General features: G+C 41.3%; 1 protein-coding gene across 1 annotated transcript in view; it reads left to right on the top strand.

Moving 5' to 3' along the window:
- The window catches only part of mov10b.2 (Mov10 RNA helicase b, tandem duplicate 2), a 46,649-nt gene extending 27,568 nt beyond the window's left edge, over positions 1-19,081 (top strand). Inside the window, exons 11-22 of the mRNA XM_060932153.1 lie at positions 828-989; positions 5,670-5,767; positions 6,932-7,029; positions 7,136-7,234; positions 7,372-7,474; positions 7,573-7,690; positions 12,808-12,999; positions 15,171-15,245; positions 15,378-15,503; positions 15,595-15,683; positions 17,350-17,468; positions 17,690-19,081. Of these exons, the coding sequence (XP_060788136.1) occupies positions 828-989; positions 5,670-5,767; positions 6,932-7,029; positions 7,136-7,234; positions 7,372-7,474; positions 7,573-7,690; positions 12,808-12,999; positions 15,171-15,245; positions 15,378-15,503; positions 15,595-15,683; positions 17,350-17,468; positions 17,690-17,751 (1,341 nt within the window). The 3' untranslated portion in view covers positions 17,752-19,081. The remainder of the gene's footprint in view (positions 1-827; positions 990-5,669; positions 5,768-6,931; positions 7,030-7,135; positions 7,235-7,371; positions 7,475-7,572; positions 7,691-12,807; positions 13,000-15,170; positions 15,246-15,377; positions 15,504-15,594; positions 15,684-17,349; positions 17,469-17,689) is intronic.
- Positions 19,082-22,217: the final 3,136 nt, after the last annotated feature.

Here is a 22,217-nt window from a genome sequence, read left to right as displayed (position 1 = left end):
TCACTTCAGCTCACTTCAGCCCAACACGGCTCGCGTTTCGACTACCTCAGAGCAGCACGACTGAGCTCACTTCAGCCTTACTCAGCACCCAAAACTCGCACGGTTTTGGAGTGGGGCTGAACTGAGCCCAACCGAGCCAAGTGGGGCTAGGGGCGTGAGGAGACACTCCCCTGTGCACTGATTGGTGAGGAGGAGTGTCCTCACATGCCCACACACGCCCCGCGAGCATGCTGGGATCTTTTAAACCACCATCTGTAAACACCGTAAACCCGGAAGAAGAAGAATTACGACAAAGAAGAAGAAGATCAGAAAACTAGCACCAAGACCAGCAACACTAACGACTCCATGTCCTCCATGTTTATTGTTTACTATCCGGGTCGTGAGACTACCGCTTAAAAGGTCACTGATGTCACTGTTTGCGCCGCCTAACGACATCACGTGACGTCCACCCACTTTCGCTAACTCCACCCAATGTGTCCACCCACTTCCAGCCAGCACAGTTCAGCGCGGTTGTAGTCGAAATGCAACTCCAACAGCCCCGCTCAGCTCGACTCAGCCCAACTCAGCACCACACGGCTCAGCCCGACTCAGCTGCGTTGGTAGTGGAAAAGCCCCATAGATTTCACATTGAGTGTTGACGACACCCTTAACACCCTGAATTTATAGAACATATAGCTTCAGATGTGGTCTTTCACCCGAACATTGGGTATTTCTTGCGTTGCTCATTTGTTGTCATAGCCACACAATGGCTTTAATATTAATATGGCATTAATATCTGTGAGCTTAGATTGTGACCCACGCCTTATTTCTTTTTCATTCTCTGTCAGGTGGAGAAGCGTTTGCCAGACGTCCATATCCTGGCATGTGCTCCTTCTAACAGTGCTGCAGATCAGCTGTGTGAGAAATTGCTGCCACACGTTGACACTCACAAAGTGTACCGGATGTACGCCAGCAGCCGCAACCCCAACCAAGTGCCCCCCAGTCTACTGGTTAGTGCGTGTGTGTTTTTCGAATATCAACAGCAGGGGTTATTGTGGTCAGGTAAATTCACCCCCTTATTTTGTAATGCCACTGCAAGTTCAAATCTCAGAAAACCTGTCAGTGTCAGATGTCGCAGCCAAACAGTGTTGTAGTCAAGTCACTAAACCTCAAGTCTGAGTCCAGTCTCGAGTCCTCAGTGTTCAAGTCAAAGTCATTAAAAAAAATTTCCGAGTCCGAGAACAAGACTCCAACCGCACCATTTGACGGTGGCCGTTTCAGTGCCATTATCCTGAGTTTGTTCCTGAACATGATGTACGAACAGGTGAATGTGCTTCTCTTTGTCAGGGAGTGCCAAGTATTCTGTCAGAGATGGTTGGGAGACGGATGTAAGTGCAGAAGGTGTGTTTGTTATTACAAGTGATGGCAGGTAAACAATCCAGAGCGGCAGGCAAATTCTTGTGTAGGCTTTCAGTAATAGGGTAGTCACACTAGAGGCAGAATGAGCCAGAATTCCAGGATATTCGAAGTGCATTCTAAAAATTCTGACTGCATTCCAAACATTCGGACCCATTCTTGTGCTCAAAACATTCAAGGTGCATTCGAAGAGGAGAAATATCGAACGGCATTCTAAATATTCTTACGGCATTCCAACAGCATTCGAAACATTCTGATCACGTTTGAGGGAAAAATCAAAATGGCAAGCCACTTCAAATCCTGCCAGAATGTCCCGAATGTGCCTTGAATGAGCCGGAATGCTGTCGGAATGAAAATTCTTCGTATATTCCGGGATATTCGAAGTACATTCTAAGGCTACATCCACACGACAACGGCAACGAGATTTAAAAAAAATATATATCGCGTCCACATGGGCAACGGATCAGTAAAATATCAGGTACATATGGCAACGCAACGCTTGCTGAAAACGATGCAATACACATGCCACACCTCTACGTGCGCTGTAAGACAGTCCCATCGGAGACACCAGAACAATAGAAGAAGTACGACGCATGCACATAAACCCCTTCTTCTACCCAGCGTCATAGACATATAAACATAGACGCCACATTGAGCCTGGTGGCCCGTTGCTGGGATACGTCAGTGTCTCCGCCGTATTGGATGTGGCAAATCTTCCCCATAAACCAATGCAAGTAAATGGACTGAACTTCATAAAGCCCCTTTCTACAATAATGTTTAACTCGATGCCTTTTATTCACCCATTAAGACACACACGTATATATTTGGGAAACAAACAGGCATCAAAACAACATATATAACTTTTAATGTGATGGTTATAAATAGTGTGCGAAATACCCGTCAATATTCCGTGGGAGGTATGACCTAAATTTCCTAAACATGCAGCGGGCCTATACCGGAATCAAGCTATCGGAAACTTGTTTTTTTATAACGCTGCTACTATCGTAGGCTACTAACGATATCTACACATCAAGGCATGCTTTGGAGCTCAGCAGGGATCGTGTAGAATAATGTGCTGTGCTTACGCTGCTGAAGCCGTGCCGTGCCGTCTCCGCATCACTTTCATTAAATGCCGTGCAGATAGGCTATGTCTCCAAAAACAATTTTTGCAATATACAGTGCTATATGGAAAAAAAAATTAAATTAAACCATATTACAATGGGATTGCTCTATGTGATTGCTTCACAGTCTGACATGCTTCCAATCTCTTCTATTTTTGAGTGTGCCATCACCATCTGACAGCTGGTGGTGAAATTGGTTGGGTGGGCTATGAAATAAATTATAAATTTATTTATAAATTATAAATTGTTTGGAGACAGATTTCACCGAGCGGCTATTATGCGCGAGACTTCATATTAGCCACAAAGTCAGAAAAATCTGTTCGTAAAATTACGTTATAATGACCAAATACAATGAAAAGTATTTTTCCAGTCTCACCTGTGAAAGGTAATCCCATGTGATCTCGTTTGGACGGTAAACCTGTTGGTACAGTTAAACGCTAGTCTGGCTAACGCGACTTCAAAGCTTTGCGAGCATTGGTCTGGCAAAGATATTAAGCCCAACCATTTCCCAAAGTGCGTGGTTGACCCGCCTCCCTGAAATGCCTCAGTTTGCTACTGGTCGAAGCCAGAAAAGGCTGTGACGAAGCTTAAACCAATCACATCACTCTTTCCTCTGACGTATGTGATGCGACAGGGCTAACTGGTAGATTAAACTCTTACTGAAGCCGGTCGGGAGCAAGGCGAAAATGTCCTTCCTTTCAATAAATACCTCCAGGGCTGCTCTTTGCTCCGTTTTCAATGAGAACTTCCCGTTGAATGCTTTCAATACAGCATCTACCGCTGTGTCAAAGGCTTGCCGCTGCTCCATGTTCGTAATGTTTCTCGTGAATGAAGCGCTTCCGGCATAGATTCTGTAAACAATCTATGGCTTCCGGTCGCAGTTCTACTACGTCAGTGCCTTGAACACGCCTCTACCCAGGGCCGTTGGAGATGCTCAAAGTTGATTGGCTCCCGATTTTTCGGGAGCTTGGAAGAGCTGTAGATAGCTTGCCTGGCCAGACTAAGCTCGCAACAGGCCCTCGTGTTGCATCACACTTAGGATGGGCGGGCCCAGGCTAGTTAAACACAGCACATGAATGAGGCATCTTTATTCTCCACTTTGCCACATCCAATATGGCGGCGAGGATGATGTATGATTCTACGCGGAAGGCGGCGTCTATGTTTATATGTCTATGCCCGGCATGAAGCACTCACAGTCATGTGGTTGTGACGTCATCGTAAACAAATCCGTTCTACTCATCCAGACGACTTCGCAACGGCGCCGTTGCCAGATCTTTCCACTCTGGAACCCGTTCTCAAAAGATTTCGTTTTGGGGCACCCAAAACGCCGGTGCCGTGTGGACGCCAGGCCGAAACGATAAACAATTTTATCAGATTCACCTGAATCCGTTGCCGTGTGGACAAGGCCTAAGTATTTGAGCTGCATTCTCTTTGAATTCTTAGACGTTCAAAACATATTCGGCGGCTATTCCGGGAGCGTTCTGACTGCATTTGAGGTGAATTCGTACAGCATTCGAGGCACCTTCCGACTAGCCTGGGCCCGCCCATCCTAAGCGTGACGCAACACGAGGGCCTGTTGCAAGCTTAGTCTGGCCAGGCAAGCTATCTCCAGCTCTTCCAAGCTCCGGAAAAATTGGGAGCCAATCAACTTTGAGCATCTCCAACGGCCCTTCAAGGCAGTGACGTAGTAGAACTGCGACCGGAAGCCATAGATTGTTTACAGAATCATGCTGTATTGAAAGCATTCAACGGGAAGTTCTCATTGAAAACGGAGCAAAGAGCAGCCCTGGAGGTATTTATTGAAAGGAAGGACATTTTCGCCTTGCTCCCGACCGGCTTCGGTAAGAGTTTAATCTACCAGTTAGCCCCGCTAGTAGCCAAATCAATGGGGCTCAGCGAGAATCCTATCGTCGCGTCACATACGTCAGAGGAAAGAGTGATGTGATTGGTTTAAGCTTCGTCACAGCCTTTTCTGGCTTCGACCAGTAGCAAACTGAGGCATTTCAGGGAGGCGGGTCAACCACGGGCTCTGGGAAACGGTTGGGCTGAATATCTTGGCCAGACCAATAGCTCGTAGAGCTTTGAAGTCGCGTTAGCCAGACTACCTTCCGACCAGACTTCGGGTGGTATTCGGGCAGCAATCAAACCACACTCGTACAGCATACGAAGTGAATTCTTAATATTCGTACTGCATTCTAGGTATTCCTACTGTGTTCCAACTACATTTGAACTGCATTCAAAAGCTAATACACCCGGAATGTGCAAGAATCATTCGAGGCGGGTTCGAAGTGCATTCTAAGTATTCGAATGGCATTCTTACAAAGCTGTAAGAATGTTGGTCAGTTTGAAATTCCCACCCGAATGTGGCACAAATTTTGAAAAATTTTTCATTCCGGCTGGTTCTGCTCGATTCCTGCTAATTCCGAATAAGTGTGACGGGGGCCTAAACATCACATTAAGTAGAGGAGGAGGGAGTTGAATAAACATGGCAAGCATAAAGTCTGCATCAAATTGTTTTGATTAAACTATTGCTTATGCTTCATAGTAAAATAGACATATGTGTAATAAATTAATTTTGTAAATGGTTTAAATACTAGCTGTCACATCATCTTGGATCGCACACATTGTTGATTACAATGTAGAGGCAAGATGACAGCGGACAAATGTGTAACATTTAAATTAGAATAGCAAATGGAACATTTATCCAAAGTAATTATTTGTTATGAATTGTAAGTGGTCATTTTGTCATTATGTTTTATTACTGCGGAAAAACTGCAAATTAAACTACTACATTGTAATTGCTGCAGACAGTCAGCATATTGGTGTGTCTAAGTGGAATATTTAAAGACAGTTTTCTCCCTTTTCACTTTTTTTTTTAAGATAAACAGACTTTAAACTACTAGAACCTCTGATTGATAGAGTCCATAAAAGAGAAGTACATTTTAGTTAAAGGAAAGAGTACACCATGATAAAATGTCACCATGTAAATGGTTTTCCTGGGCTGCTTCTAAAACAATTTTATTTAAAAAAAAAAAAAAAAGTTCATTTTTGCTCATTTTTATGACAGGTACCAGTTTTGATGTTTGTGTTCATAGAGCATTACTAGACTATACAGTGTGCGGTTATGCTTATGTGTGTTTTCTGTTTCTGTAGGACGCTTGTAATCTTAAAGGTGATGCGTTTGAGTTTCCACGTAAAGAAGAGTTGATGGAATATCGGATTGTGGTCACCACTGTGGTTACAGCTGGCAGGTAAACGTCCCTTACAGTGATCATTACTGCAGTTCTTCATTAAAATATACAGATGTCATTTAGGCCACACCAATTCGATTAGTTGGTTCTCGGAATTGCCGCTTGGAGAAAATGAAAAATGAAAAAAAAAAATTCTGAAGACTGCAGGTTGAGGTCACGTGACGTCAAAAGCCAATCAAATCACCCCTTTCACTTTAGATAAAGACTTGTGGAAGAAACATGCCTGTGGAGGGGAATCCTGCATTTGTGATTGTTAGGATATTCAGCAAACAGAAGCGTAAAATCTTTGACAGGTGTGTCGAAATTCAAGAGGGCACGTTGATGAATATTCATCTCGGTTAAATTGATCGCGGAGTTTTAGTCACATAGGCTACCGTCCGCATATCTGGTGAAACAGCGCGATCTTGTCGTTCTAATGCTATTAGTCACAAGACTGTTGTTTCAGACTTTTATTTTCAATTATCCTTAATGCAGGGTGGCACGGTGGTGTAGTGGTTAGCGCTGTCGCCTCACAGCAAGAAGGTCCGGGTTCGAGCCCCGGGGCCGGCGAGGGCCTTTCTGTGCGGAGTTTGCATGTTCTCCCCGTGTCCGTGTGGGTTTCCTCCGGGTGCTCCGGTTTCCCCCACAGTCCAAAGATATGCAGGTTAGGTTAACTGGTGACTCTAAATTGAGCGTAGGTGTGAATGTGAGTGTGAATGGTTGTCTGTGTCTATGTGTCAGCCCTGTGATGACCTGGCAACTTGTCCAGGGTGTACCCCGCCTTTCGCCCATAGTCAGTTGGGATAGGCTCCAGCTTGCCTGCGACCCTGTAGAACAGGATAAAGCAGCTAGAGATAATGAGATGAGATCCTTAATGCATATGGGTGGAAATAAGATAAGCTATTAAAAGAGCCATATGAAATGTGTAACAATAATATATTGTCTTTGTTTTGTTTCTCTATTATGAAAGCCCTCTATTTCCACCACTAATTTTACCATCAGAGCATTTTTTAAATTTTATTTTTATTTCGCTCGCTCGCTTCATATTTTTCCTGAAAAAATCAGAGAACCAACTAATTAAATTGGTGTGGCCTTAGGACTACCTGTTTAAAAAGAAGTTTCCTCATTCTCTTTACAGTTTTTAAGTGTGTGCGTGTATGTGTGCGTGCGTGTGTGTGTACACAGGCTGGTCAGTGGTGGGTTACCTGCTGGTCATTTCACTCATATCTTTGTGGATGAAGCTGGCCATGCAGTGGAGTGTGAGACCATTATTGCTATAGCTGGTAAGAAATATACTAATTGATAGACTGGAATACTAACTTCATGGTACTGTGCTTGGTCTGTATGTGTGTACAGTAAGGTATTAGAGTGTGAATTGTGTGTGTGCAGGTTTGCTGCGTGCAGAGACAGGGCAGCTGGTGCTGGCCGGAGATCCGAAGCAGCTTGGACCGATTCTAAGGTCTCCATATGCTATCAAATATGGCCTGGGTGAGGTGCTCTTATTTCACACTTGGAACTAGAATATATATATATATATATATATATATATATCACACACTGATCACTATAGTATTTCCTGCCTCTATCTACCCAGTCTCACTCTAAGCTCTCTTCCATATCTGAAGGTCTGTCTCTTCTGGAGAGGCTGATGACTCAAAATCCACTCTATAAGAAAACAGATACTGGATTCAATAGTAACTATGTCACCAAACTACTGTGCAACTACAGGTTATGTCCAGCTTGCCTATATATATCTCTTTTGATTGGAAGTTATGTAATTCATTGCTTCTCTTGACAACGGTGTTTTCCACTGTGATCACATGCAGGTCTCACAAGGCAATCCTGAAAACTCCTAATGAGATGTTTTATGACGGAGAGCTGAAGCCATGTGCAGATGAATTCAGTACCAACTTCTACTGCAACTGGGAACACCTGCCCAAAACGGTGAGATACAGGCTTGCATGACTGCAAAATTCAAAAACATACAATGTTTTAATTCATTACTTTTTTTGAGACTGTTATCCCATGGGACACAACCACAAAGTTGTGCACAGGTGAGATTATTACTTTCAAACACAGACCACGTTCATTAACATGAATGTTCGGCACTGAACGATGAATTTACAGCATTCTTAGCTTAGTAACCGCCTGGTCAAGGTTGCGATAGTTTAAAGTGCTGATGACACGTTTTTGACATCTTTGGCGATGTTTTATAACATAAAAAGTAATTCCCGATGATCCATATATTAATTCACGAAGGCGCCTATTTTACAAGTTATGATAAAAAACGCGGCTATTTGGGCAAATTTGACGGGGCTGCAGCACCCAGGAGACGAATGAGGAGGAGGAGCTATATGACGTCAGTGAAAGAACCTTCCTCCTAACTTACCAGTTTGTTGTTGATGCGACAGGTGTTCAGTTTGTCATTATTAGTATTATTATACTATATATATATATATATATATATATATATATATATATATATATATATATATATATAGTTATTATGCCTTCGCGTTGTGTTGCCGGCTTTTGCTCCAAAACCCACAAGGATGGGGTAAGTTTATTTCAAGTTTCCCAGAGATCCCGAGCTGCATGCGAAGTGGGTGAAGCAAGTCAGGCGCACTCGTGACAAGTGGGAGCCCTCACCAACGTCCGTCCTGTGCTCTGAAAACTTCGATTTGGATTGTTTTGACACCCTTCCCAGCTTAAAAGAATCTCTTGGGTGTGCAGTTCAGCACAAACGTGTGTTACTACCATCAGCAGTGCCTACAGTCAGTGTTGCCAGATTGGGTGGTTTCCCGCCCAGTTGGGCGGTTTCAAGTGCATTTTGGTGGGTTTTGAACAGTATCTGGCAACACTGCCTACAGTATTCCGGAGGGGGTCTACTAGTAGCTATGCCGGATCCAGCAGTCGCCTGGGACAAGGCGACTCCTCCAAAGACAGTCCTCCTGTCAGAACATGTGTTGTGAAACAACATAAGATAAAGGTACGTAGAGCTATAGAGTGCTCCGACATGATGCTAAAAATAGTAACCATGCGGTCTGCGCGGCCATCTTGGAAGTGACTCGCTCCAGAGCGCTCATAGAGTACACATCATAGAGTACACATTCATGATAATCATAAATGTAATCATAAAGTCAGCATGATATCAGTCATGTATTTGCTTGTGAAAGCTTGCGGCTTTCATGTAACTGTCGCCTAGCAACGAGAGGCAAAGGGTAAAGAGGGTAGGCTATCATAGATTCTATTCAGAAGAGATCAACACAATTCTAGACTCCCAGAAGAGGAAGAGCTAGCACTAGAGAGTTCACCGGTGTTTTCATGCGCCATTTCCATTGAGTAGAACCAGAGTAGAACAGCCAGTGAACCGCAGCGTGTTCTTCCGCTGACGTCACAGCATGGCCGCGAGCCACGGAGCCAGTTTTCTTGCGCTGTGCAATTAAAAGTTGGATATTCGCGTAACAACAGCTTCTTTTCACGTAATTATAACAGAAATCTAACATGTTTGCCATGTTGTATAGTTTATTTAAGAAATTGCATAGAGTCATGTTCGTGTCATCAGCCCTTTAAAATAGGCTATTAATTCATTTATATTTTTGGGAATACCTTTTCTTTAGAAATTATTGCAGGCAGGTACAAGCAAAAATAATAAATGTACGCAGGATTAAACAACAATGGACCATCTCCAGTTGAGATCAATTATGAACTCGAGTGATGTGGCTGAGGTTGAGCAATGACTGTCAGAACATTGTGGAGTAGGCCACACCCACTTTGCCTTTAAATCTAAATACAGATATGAATATTCAGACATAAATACAGATAGTGTCACTGCATTACGCCCCTACAGTAAAGTGTACTCATGTAGAGAAAGTTTCCTGCAGAGTTGCAATTAACATCCATTACTCTGTGCTCACACCAGCAAGTTTTTTTGTTTGTTTGTTTCTTTGTTTTTTTTAACCTTACGTAATTCCTTTCTTGAGTAATGGTTTTAGCAATGTTTTTTTTTTTCTTTCTGGAAATGCCTGGTTGAATCAATCGCTTGCAAAGTCCTAGGGCACTTTCACAACTATTAGTCCAGTTCCCCAAGTCCAAATCAGAGCAAGAGTAATACTTTTGGGTTGTTTGCTGTTTGGTTTGTTTTCGTATTGCACATAATTAAATAAACGGGTAAAGTAGGTGTGTTAGACTGAAATCATACTAAATGAATTTCATTCTTGGGTCAGAAATATGGTGATAGAAATACCAAAAAGTATGAGTAGAAATCACAAATATTACAAGAGCATAGAGAACACTAAGATAAATAATAAGATACAAACTAATTATATAAATAACTCATTTCAGACATTCTGTGAATCACATTTTGCTTTTATTTATTCTATTTGTTTATGGGTCCAAATAGACATAGCATATTTATGCAAACCTACAGCTTTATCCTTTGGCTCAGTGTGTGCCTCCCGGTTGAGTTTAGCTCACTGCACTTCATGCAACCCAAAATAAACACCATTTCCTGCAGTTTGGTCGATTCATGGTGGAATCGCTCTCTCACTGCAGTTGAACTGTGTTTGAGTTCACGAGACCAAGACAGACACAGATTTTCAGACACTCCCAGACTGGCTGTTTTGGTCCATAGCCGTGTCCAAAGAACTGCACGAAGGGGGGTAAAGGGCTAAACATTTCATATACACTCACCATCCACTTTAATAGGAACACCTGTACATTTCTGCAGTTATCGAATCAGCCAAGCATGCGACACCATCACAACGCATTAAATCATGCAGATACAGGTCAAGAGCTTCAGGTAATGTTCACATCAAACATCAGAATGGGGAAAAATGTGATCTCTGTGACTTTACCATTCTGTGTAAACTCTAGAGACTGTTGTGTGTGAAAGTCTCAGATAATCAGCAGTTTCTGAAATACTCAAACCAACCCATTTGGCACCAACAGTCATGTCACGGTTAAAGTCACAAAGATCACACTTTTCTACATTCTTCTTTTTAAAGATTTTTTTGGGCTTTTTTCACCTTTATTGGATAGGACAGTGTAGAGACAGGAATTGAGCAGGAGAGAGAGATGGGGAGGGATCGGGAAATGACCTCGGGTCGGAATCGAACCCGGGTCCCCGGATTTATGGTATGGCGCCTGAGCCACAACACCCCACACTTTTGTACATTCTGATGTTTGATATGAACAGTAACTGAAGCTCTTGACTTGTATCTGCATGATTTTATGCTTTGCGCTAGTGGCAAATAATTAGCTCATCTGGCCATAAGGCCGATAAGCAGTTGCTGTGGCATGTCATCCGTCCGTCATCCACAATTCAGTTAAATTGTATCCCCTCCGTTAATTCTCCACGGACTTCCGTTCTGATTGTTTTGTTTGAAAGAACTCATCACTCCACACAAAACTTGGTCGTTGTTTTGTCAAATTTTTTGCTAACGAGTTAGTAATTAGGCCAAATTAATGAATTTTCCAGGCCTCTCACTAGAATTTTATCTTCACTCATTTCTCAATCGATTCCAGTTCTGATCGATGTTTTAGGTAGATCTTCCCTTGAGGAACAAAACCTGGTCGTTTGTTTGTTGATTTTCCTGTTGTAAACAATTTGTTTACTTTCAGTTAAACCATATCTCCTCCCTCACCTCTCAATGGATTTCACTTCCGACTGTTTCGTTTGAAAGAACTAGACCTTCTGCACAACACTTGGTCATTGTGTTGTCAAATTTTTTGCTAACGAACTACTAATTAGGTCAACTTCACGAATTTTGGGACTTCTCATTAGAATTGTATCACCTCTCACAGTTCTCATCCTATTTCAGTTCTGATTGATGTTTTGGGTAGATCTTCCTTCGGGGAACAAAACTTGGTGACTGTTTACAACAAGGAAATCAACAATTTGTTTACAACTTTGTTTATTTTCAGTTAAATCGCGTCTCTTTCAGTTCTCAGTGGATTTCTGTTGTGATTGTTTGATTTGAAAGAACTAGACCTTCTGTACAACATTTGGTCATTGTACTGTCAATTTTTTTGCTAACAAATTTTCTCCTGACTAGAATTGTATCTCCTCTCAGTTAAGATCTGATCGACGTTTTGGATAGATCTTCCCTCGGGGAACAAAATTTAATCATTTTGATTTTCCTGTTGTAATCAGTTTGTTGTGGAGGTTGGTCTTCTCTCACATTGTCACATTTCAGTTCTGTTTGTTTTGGTCGTCATGGTTGTTTTGATGGCAGGCCAGATGAGCTACTACGTCCTTGACGTCCTGGTTGGCTAATTGGACAACTGCATAAATGATCAGGTGTATAGCATCCTTACTGTTCGATTAATAAATCTAAGCCATTGTATTCTGACTCTGGACTATCCTTACATTTGTGCATTTGGGTAATCCCCCTGCCATTGCCTGCATTGTGTACTGACTGTGGCGCATCTTTGAATGATATTATTGAACATGTTTATTACTAAACTTCTCGAGAGCAAGCCCCACAGCCTCCTGTTGAGCTGACAGAGTTGCAGATTGACAGCAGTGAGGAAAAAAGAACAATACCACAGTCTCTCTTGCGCACTACATTGATTTACAAGTCATTTGCAAGTTAAACTCCACTGAACCTTCTTGCGTATTTCATCCTGCCCACTTTTCATCACCAATAAACACTCAGTTTCCTGCCAACAACATTCAAATTTAAATGAATAACTTTCAGCCACTGTTACTGCCAGTGTGAATACCTGAACTACCAGTTAATTCATATTCACTAGACGTGACTGCATGTTTGCTCAGCCAGTGGAGTCTTTACAGGAGTTCCCCCCCCGTTAGTGTCACATACTTCCTCAAAATGTTATTTTAGAGACCGGTTCTTCTGGTTTGTTTATATGTATATTTTTTGCTAAGTCAAGTGAGTCACAGTATTGTCAACACCCTTTTTTTTGTTGTTTTTTTAAGAATCTCTGTGAGTCAGTGTTCGGGTTCACTTCAAGTGACATCAATATGAACCTTACGTGCACTTTGTATGTATTCATTTGTCAGTGTTTTCTCAATATCAGTTGTTTTCTTTGTTTGTCAGGATTTCCCTCTGATTTTTCATGGTGTGCTCGGAAAGGATGAGCGTGAATTAAACAGTCCATCTTTCTTCAACACCAATGAGATCGCCATTGTTGTTGACTACCTGAAGAAACTGCTGCTGACGCAGGGCAAGAAAGGCATTGCCAAGATCTCACCCAAAGACATCGGCATCATTACCCCCTACAGGAAACAGGTAGGAATGAGCACTCACCAACCAGGAGAGCCACATTCACACCTGGTATTTACATCCACCTTAGGTTATCCATTCACAAGTACAGATATGTACGAACTCAAATGGAGGCATATTGAGATGACTCAAGATATTTGTAAAGGTGGTCAGCCACGTAACATCGCAGGGTGAATGTTACTGTGTCCTGGTGTGTCCCTGTGCACATCAGAGAGATAACAGTTTTTAACTGGAAGAGAAGTGGCAGAGAATTTAACTGCAAATTCATGGTTTGTTCATTAACTAACAAATATTAATAAGCATGTTAATTAAAATGAATAGTATAGTATGATAGTATGAATTCATTGAGTATAATATGAAGCCGGGCGGCACGGTGGTGTAGTGGTTAGTGCTGTCGCCTCACAGCAAGAAGGTCCGGGTTCGAGCCCCGTGGTCAGTGAGGGCCTTTCTGTGTGGAGTTTGCATGTTCTCCCCGTGTCCGCGTGGGTTTCCTCCGGGTGCTCCGGTTTCCCCCACAGTCCAAAGACATGCAGGTTAGGTTAACTGGTGACTCTAAATTGACCGTAGGTGTGAATGTGAGTGTGAATGGTTGTCTGTGTCTATGTGTCAGCTCTGTGATGACCTGGCGACTTGTCCAGGGTGTACCCCGCCTTTCGCCCGTAGTCAGCTCGGATAGGCTCCAGCTTGCCTGCGACCCTGTAGAACAGGATAAAGCGGCTAGAGATAATGAGATGAGATGAATATGAAGCCAAAGTCCTTCCTATAGCAGTAGGCACTATTTTTATGATGGGCTTTGATATGACCCGACCACAAGGAGTACTCACAGTCTCCTGGTCAAGAGGCAGATACGCAAACCACTAGGCCAGCTTGCAGTATCATTGTGAGTAGTAAGTTACCATTAGAGCTGGGACTTGAGCTCAGCCAAAACTTAGCCAGACACAACAAAAAAAAGCAACACGACAAAGGATTTTGCAAGGAATTAGCAGCAGCGTGCCAGGTAGCTCCATTGTGTGTAGTTGTTGATGTTAATTTTAAAAGTAAAATTACTTTTAAAATTAAATTACAGAGAGAAACGAATACTTAAGTCTGAGTGAAAAATACTGTGGCGAGCGTGCGTGGAAGAAGAGTCTGGAGACAGAAATCTTAGTTTCTCGGTTGTTAGCCTGTGCTACTTCCACTCAGTTAGCACTGGCTTGATCGCTTTATTAGCATTCGCTAACTACTGATGAACGCTACACCGGCTGGAAGGTTACTTCACTGCTGCGCTGACTTACGATTCAGCTAGCTTTTAGTCCTTCCCACTATAAATCAAAATCTGATTGGTTAATTCAGATGTCACTTCCTACATAAACATACACTGTCACGGCAATGAAGTCCTAACCAGCGAGTGAGTCGGCTCTAAACTCTTCTCTGCCTCGAGACAACAAACAAAAAAAATCTCATTGATGACTCTGTTTTAATGTTTTCAGGACAGCAACCCTTTCATTTCAGAAGCAAATTTGATAGAAAATGAGGCCAAATTTAAATTAGAAGAGAATAATTGTAATGAAATTATGAAAGAAATTAAATACAACAAATTAAATGCTGATACGTTTGGGCCTTCTCTGAAGGCCTCGAAGGCCCTGACGGTTCCCCTCTGCAAAAATATTTAAAAATATTAAGATGTAGTGTTAACAATAGTCTCATCTCATTATCTCTAGCCGCTTTATCCTTCTACAGGGTTGCAGGCAAGCTGGAGCCTATCCCAGCTGACTATGGGCGAAAGGCGGGGTACACCCTGGACAAGTCGCCAGGTCATCACAGGGCTGACACACAGACAACCATTCACACTCACATTCACACCTACGGTCAATTTAGAGTCACCAGTTAACCTAACCTGCATGTCTTTGGACTGTGGGGGAAACCGGAGCACCCGGAGGAAACCCACGCGGACACGGGGAGAACATGCAAACTCCGCACAGAAAGGCCCTCGCCGGCCCCGGGGCTCGAACCCAGGACCTTCTTGCTGTGAGGCGACAGCGCTAACCACTACACCACCGTGCCGCCGTTAACAATAGTGTAAATTGAAATTAAGAAATAAAGATTCAGTCTGATGTTTTTCAAATTGTTGAGCCAGATAACATGTTCACTCCTCTCATTGTGTGCATCTTTGTGTGTGTATTTGTGTTGGGTCACAGGTGGAAAAACTGCAGCAGGCCATCAGACAACGTGATAAAGACCTGAAAAGCTTCAAGGACATTGAACATCTGAAGGTGACACCGAGAGCATTTCATTTCGGTTTGCTGTGGCCATGGTGTAGCCTTTAGTACCTCGTGATTACTCCTCCCTCACAGCACTATCAAAGAGACTGTCTGTGTGTGTGTGTGTGTGTGTGTGTTTTGCAGGTGGGCTCAGTGGAGGAGTTTCAAGGTCAAGAGAGGAGGGTGATCATTGTATCGACTGTCCGCAGCACTGATAAATACCTCCAATTAGACTCCTTTTTCAACATTGGGTTCCTTAAAAACGAAAAGGTACTTCAGACAGAAACACAGACACAAATTAAAACATACAAATACGTACTTACACAATCTCACACAGAAACTCAACTCTCCCCCTCTCTAGAGGTTCAATGTTGCTGTGACACGAGCCAGGTCTCTGCTCATTGTTGTGGGAAACCCTGTAATTCTCAGTAACGATGCAACCTGGTGCAGGTACGCACAGTCATTTGCACTCACAACTGCATTCACTGATAATTAAATTTCTTAATTAAGTGCTTCATTTAATTTGCTTTACTGAATTACTGACTTGGAGAACTTTCACATTCCTTTAAAAATGCATTTAAATACAAAATAGCATACAAGTTTATATGAACACAAAAAAGGAGTGAACATGTGTACTACACTACTGTATGCTTTTGTATACAATCCATGTTACAAGGAGAAAATTGCAGCACTTCGTTGCTGTCAGGTCAAAACCTGCTATGTGATATTTTTCCTTTTTTACAGGAGATGTAAAAAACTGAATAAAACTCTGAAATAAGCTGAGAAGCCAGTAAAAGTTTACTTGTTCTATTATTAGCTTGGTCAATATCCATCAAAATAGCTAAATTGCAGCATTATATTAGCGTAAATTGCAAAAAAAAAAAAAAGATCCTTGAGAATTGACCTAAGTTGTCACATAGCAGGTTTTGAACTGACAGCGACGACTTGCTGAAGCAAAAAAAAAAAAAAAAAAAGCAATAAACCATATGTATTAAATATTAATATAAAACAAGACTGTCACTGACAGCGTAGCTCACTCCAGCCCTTGTCTAGTCCAGAAGGAACAATCTAAAGTGGGCCACCTCGTGCAATAAAGGTTGCAAGCTCTATACGAGCTAAAGATCATGTGGACAAGCCAGAAGGCTATTGGAAAAGTGTTTTGTGGACGGATGAAATGAGAAGTGTTATGTTTGGAGAAAGGAAAACACTGCATTCCAGCATAAGAATCTTATCCCATCTGTGAAACATGGTGGTGGTAGTATCATGGTTTGGGCCTGTTTTGCTGCATCTGGGCCAGGACAGCTTGCCATCATTGATGGAACAATGAATTCTGAATTATACCAGCGAATTCTAAAGGAAAATGTCAGGACATCTGTCCATGAACTGAATCTCGAGAGAAGGTGGGCCATGCAGCAAGACAACGACCCTAAGCACACAAGTCATTCTACCAAAGAATGGTTAAAGAAGAATAAAGTTAATGTTTTGGAATGGCCAAGTCAAAGTCCTGACCTTAATACAATCGAAATATTGTGGAAGGACCTGAAGCGAGCAGTTCATACGAGGAAACCCACCAACATCCCAGAGTTGACGCTGTTCTGTCCGGAGGAACGGGCTAAAATTCCTCCAAGCCGGTGTGCAGGACTGATCAACAGTTACCGGAAACGTTTAGTTGCAGTTATTGCTACACAAAGGGGGTCACACCAGATACTGAAAGCAAAGGTTCGCATACTTTTGCCACTCACGGATATGTAACATTGGATCATTTTCCTCAATAAATAAATGACCAAGTATAATATTTTTGTCTCATTTGTTTAACTGGGTTCTCTTTATCTACTTTTAGGACTTGTGTGAAAATCTGATGTTTTAGGTCATATTTATGCAGAAATATAGAAAATTCTAAAGGGTTCACAAACTTTCAACCATCACTGTACATGTGATTTAAAATCTTTGAATATGAAGTCTTTGATTTTGAATGCATAAAAAAAAAAATTTCAAAACCAAATCCTGAGAGTAGTTCTGAAAGGTCTAATCAACTGATTGCAAGAGACGCATGACAGTGGTCACATAGTAGAATTCTGTGTATTATTTTGTTCATACTGTACGTGTGTGTGTTAAGGTTTATTGATTACTGCACTGAAGAGGGAGGCTGTGCTGGTTTTAAACACATCTCTGTAGAGGGCACAGAGGAAGTGGTGGCTCGGCTCACAGCCCTCAACATCCATACAGTGGCTGAAGGTCAGTATTGGGGACTGTTCATGGAAACCTGAATTGATTTCTACATTTCCTCTAGACTACAGCTAAAAGTTATTTCGAAGTAACTCATAAATAATGTAAACACGGGTGTGGGATTAGCAAATATATTTATATGATAAAAATAGTTTTTTTTTAAACACAAAATACATTAATTAAACAAACTAAGAAATGCTTAATCTTTATTTTTTTATCCTGCTCTCTAGTGGAAACTGAGGAGAGTGCAATCCAGCAGTATGTAAACCCTGAGTGGAGGAATGAATTGTAACCCCGAGAATCAAATCTCTCTCTCTACAGAGTTTATATTTTTGTAAGATGCTGTGCCTCCTTTGGCCTCCAGAACATCATAGATTGTTTTCAATACTCAAGTCTTACTCGCAACAGCTGTTGCATTATTTTCTATTTCTCTAGGTTTATTCATTTTAAGATCAGTTCAATTTAACACAATTTCTCTGTCTTTGTTCACTCATGAATTACACACATCTGTTCCTTAAAATCATGATGTTCTAATGATCTTGCTCATATTTTCCTCCCTGTTTAGTCTTGGGCATTATCCACAGTGGTGCTTGAAAAAGTTTGTGAACCCTTTAGAATTTTCTATATTTCTGCATAAATAGGACCCAAAACATCATCAGTCCAGTGTGCAGGACTGATCGACAGTTACCGGAAACGTTTAGTTGCAGTTATTGCTGTTACTGGGGTTACCCCAGATACTGAAAGCAAAGGTTCACATACTTTTGCCACTCACAGATGTGTAATATTGGATCCTTTTCCTCAATAAATAAATGACCAAGTATAATATTTGTCTTATTTGTTTAACTGGGTTCTCTTTATCTACTTTTAGGACTTGTGTGAAAATCTGATGATGGTTTGGGTCATATTTATGCAGAAATATAGAAAATTCTAAAGGGTTCACAAACTTTCAAGCACCACTGTATATGGTCTTCTTGAACACATATAAATCACTATAAAATCATGCTGTAGCCAGTTTCTGTTGAGACTATAGAACACCCAGATAGTTTTTGTATGCACCAAGTTTTTTACTGGAACCTGGCTGTTCTGATGAAACGGCAGTATTTTTGATGGTTGTCCAGAAAGAAAGGTTGTCCTCTCCAGCTCTTTCGAAAGAGGTCAGATTTGGGGACAGTGCAAGCCATTATTCATTTCAATTCAGTCTTATTTAGATAGCGCTTTTAACCATGGACATCGTCACAAAGCAGACTTACAGAAAACTAAAGGCCTAAAGCAATGGAAAATTTGCTGGTTTATTCCTGAAAGCGTTCAGCATCGATATAAACCTTATATATGTGTGGATAAAACAGTAGTCAACAGGTGTGCTCTTATCAGGGACGGCAGGACGATAGGAAAGAGCAGGACTTGTGCATGCTATCATAATGCATTTATATTCACCAAGGTCACTTGATTCAATCATTCCAGAACTCCGATAAAATCACTAACTGATACTTGAATTACTAATTTTTACACACACACACACACACACGAAGGTATCGCTAATAATCTCCCAACTTGGTGTAAAGAAAAAGCACATCGTCATTCTTTTTTAACTGATGTCCCAAATAAAGTTTGTGTGAGAAAGATTTGGAAGCACATTGTTGTTGATTTACGTTGTATCAAGAAAGATTGATGTCGCATGCAAAGCAGTAAAAGAACACAATGTTAAATGCAATGTAAAAAAAAAAAAAAAACTGGTGTGAATAAGACCTGAAAATACAATGTAACTGCAAAATAAGCATGAATGTGCAACACTGTGCCATGTTCAATTATTAAAAGAAAACAGGGTGCAAACATTGTTAATGCAAAAAGTTAAGGATTTCAATTGTACTCAGTCTACCAATAAATGGAGACGCCCTATATCGTACAGTATATTACTTTAAAATAGAGTTTTGGTAAGACCTACAAACGTCATTCTGTACTGCATTTTACTAAAAGTAATGGAATGTAATGGTGACAGGGAAAAAAAAAAGCCACTAGTAGCTGTACCATCACGTCGCATTAACATTTGCTTGGTGAAAAAGAGAACAGAGTGGCTCACTTGATCAAGAATTTTCCCCATCTGCCTCCTAATCCTGTGTGCCCTTGTTTAACTGCTCAGTGCGTCCTGTGTCTTAAATCAAAGGATCATGGAAAACCTGCCAAATGACATTGTCAAAGGAACAAAGAATTGATTATCCAAAAAGGGGAATCTTACTCTTCTGCCAGAAAAAAGTTTCATTAAAATTATGCCTAATTAAACGTGCCCAGTCAGGCAAATGATCCCCAGTTTGGACATTCCAAAGAGAGAAGCTCATCCTGATCTTGAACTGCACGTACAAGTCAAGTTTAAAGGTAAAGTTTATACTGGGACACGGAGATGTGAGGGCCAACATGGGACCAGTTTTAGAGCTGTGTTACGGTTAAGAGCTCTGAAAGGGAAAAATAATCTTAGGCAGCATGTTATACTAGTTTAACCAATGTTAATGTGTTTATCACACACACACACTTCTCCCAGCATGTTTTACACAAATGAGGATTCAAAAATTGCTCCTCAGAGGAACACGACCTTTTCGTTTTCTTTCTAGTTTCTCCCAGATGGCCACATGATCAAACAGAAATAAAGGTGAGATTCAGGTTTTGCTTGTTGAAACAAGATACTTTGCATCTAGAGTTTCCCAAAAGTGTCGCAGCACAAAGATCATTGTTAAATGGTAGAGTGAGCAGCACAATGAACACTCTCTCTCTCTCTCCTAGTTAAGATGCTCTTAGCATTAAGAGGCTTTTGAGAAGCCACCCCAGGTCTTTCAAGATAATTCTGTCAAGATCATTCAAAACTACTACTGGAGTTTATTATAAGAATATTCATAGTACATTTCGTAAAATGTTCGGTTGACTTTAATTTACTAACATCTCTCAAGTGTACACTTTGGAGCGCTAGTCTGAATACTCGGAAAGAGGTGTAACAAAACGTATTTATTACATACACTAGCATTTGTAAGACGTACACTAGAAGCCAAATAAAGTTATTGTCTTTAGACGTTGGAATACAAAGTATTTGAGCATGTTATCCACATTTTCTTAGGTTTTTTTTTATGAGCAAGTTGATTTAGTATAAAGCATTATATTCAGAATACATTTCTTTTTACAACATAAATCACTGTAGTTGGAGATTTCAATTCCCTTTCCATTTTTTTTTTAAACTTGACTTTGTTAATGGGAGATTTTTTTTTTAATCCCTTTCCCCCACACACACTCCGAGGAAACCTGACCCCGTTCTCCACCCATTTTGAGGTATTGTTTTTGATTGCACCTTTGAGTTATTTCACGAGTGGGATTTTATAACCCAGAAAATATTGGGATGGTATGGAAAAATGCAAATACAAAAAGAAAGCAGTGATTTTGAAGTTGACTTGTACTTCATTGTAGACAGGATGAACCCAAAGATATTTCATGTTTTGTCTGGTCAACTTCATTTCATTTCTTAATATACTGTACATTCATTCCTGCAACACCTTCCGTTTACAGCTAGTAATGAGGTAAACCATTTAAATAACGATGTGATTTGAGCGGACGATTGTACCCAATCGTGATTATAAAAATCACCTGCTGGTGAAGTCAACAGGTGATTGTAAAAGATCAGCATCCAGGAAAGGCCTAATCTTTGAGTAGCAAAGATGGGCTGAGAAAGACAGGAAGGGACTTCGATATTTCACCGTCTATGGTGCACTGAAATAATTCCTTGAATCATTTAGGTGTGTAAAGTGCAAGGGTACAAGCCTAAGCTGAACACCTGTGATCTCCAAGCCCTCAGATGGCACTGCACCAAGAACAGGTCATTCATCTGGAGCTGACGTCACCACATGGGCTCGGGATTAGTTTGGCAAACCTTTGTTAAGCACCACACTATGGAGTTACATCCACAAATGTCAGTTACAACTGTACTGTGCAAAAAGGAAGCCTTCTGTTAATGGTGTCCAGAAGTGCTGTTGACTTCTCTGGGCTCAGAGGGTCGTGGAAACTTGTTCAGCTCAACCCTCCCAAGAGTGTATTCAAACATTGAGTGTACATGATCCACAATGAAATGCAGCCAAATCAGCACAAGATTGATACACACTACAGGTGCAGAGCTAACACCACAATGTGATGTTTAGTGTACAGTGATTCAAAGCTGATACATGATGCAAGTGCAGAGCCACCACAATAATACGCAATTCAGAATGACCAAGGAAAAAATATTCAGCAATATCCTTTCCATAAGATCACGCTCAATTTCCTGACTGTAGTCATGATCATTCCAGTCAGTCAATTTATTACTGCTTTTAATAGGTCAGCATGATCATGTTCGTGATTATATATGAAAAGTACCATAGGAGGCACCTGGGATGGATCACCACACAGTGGAAAAGTGTATTATTGTTAGATGAATCCATACTCCAGATCTTTCTTGCATGAAAACGCACTGTGTGCTCCAACCCAAAGATGAAATGAAGCATCCAGACCAGCAACAAATCCAAAAGCCAGGGTCTGTCAGTCATGGTATGGGATTGTGCCAGTGCTTTTGGGAATGGGCACTTATACTTGTGATGGTGTACTTTTCTGCATTAAAATGTACCGATTGCTACCTTTCAAGAAGAAATCTTTCCCAGTGATTTCAACAAGACAATCCAAAACCATATTCTGGACGCATTACAAAGGCAGTGCTGTAGAAGAAGAGGATGCCTGTCCAATAGAGGATGGATG

This window comes from Neoarius graeffei, chromosome 10 (genome assembly GCF_027579695.1).
Source record: "Neoarius graeffei isolate fNeoGra1 chromosome 10, fNeoGra1.pri, whole genome shotgun sequence".
Taxonomy (NCBI): Eukaryota; Metazoa; Chordata; class Actinopteri; order Siluriformes; family Ariidae; genus Neoarius; species Neoarius graeffei.
Note: the sequence above shows the minus strand (reverse complement) of the source record. Positions and strands in the feature narration are given on the sequence as shown.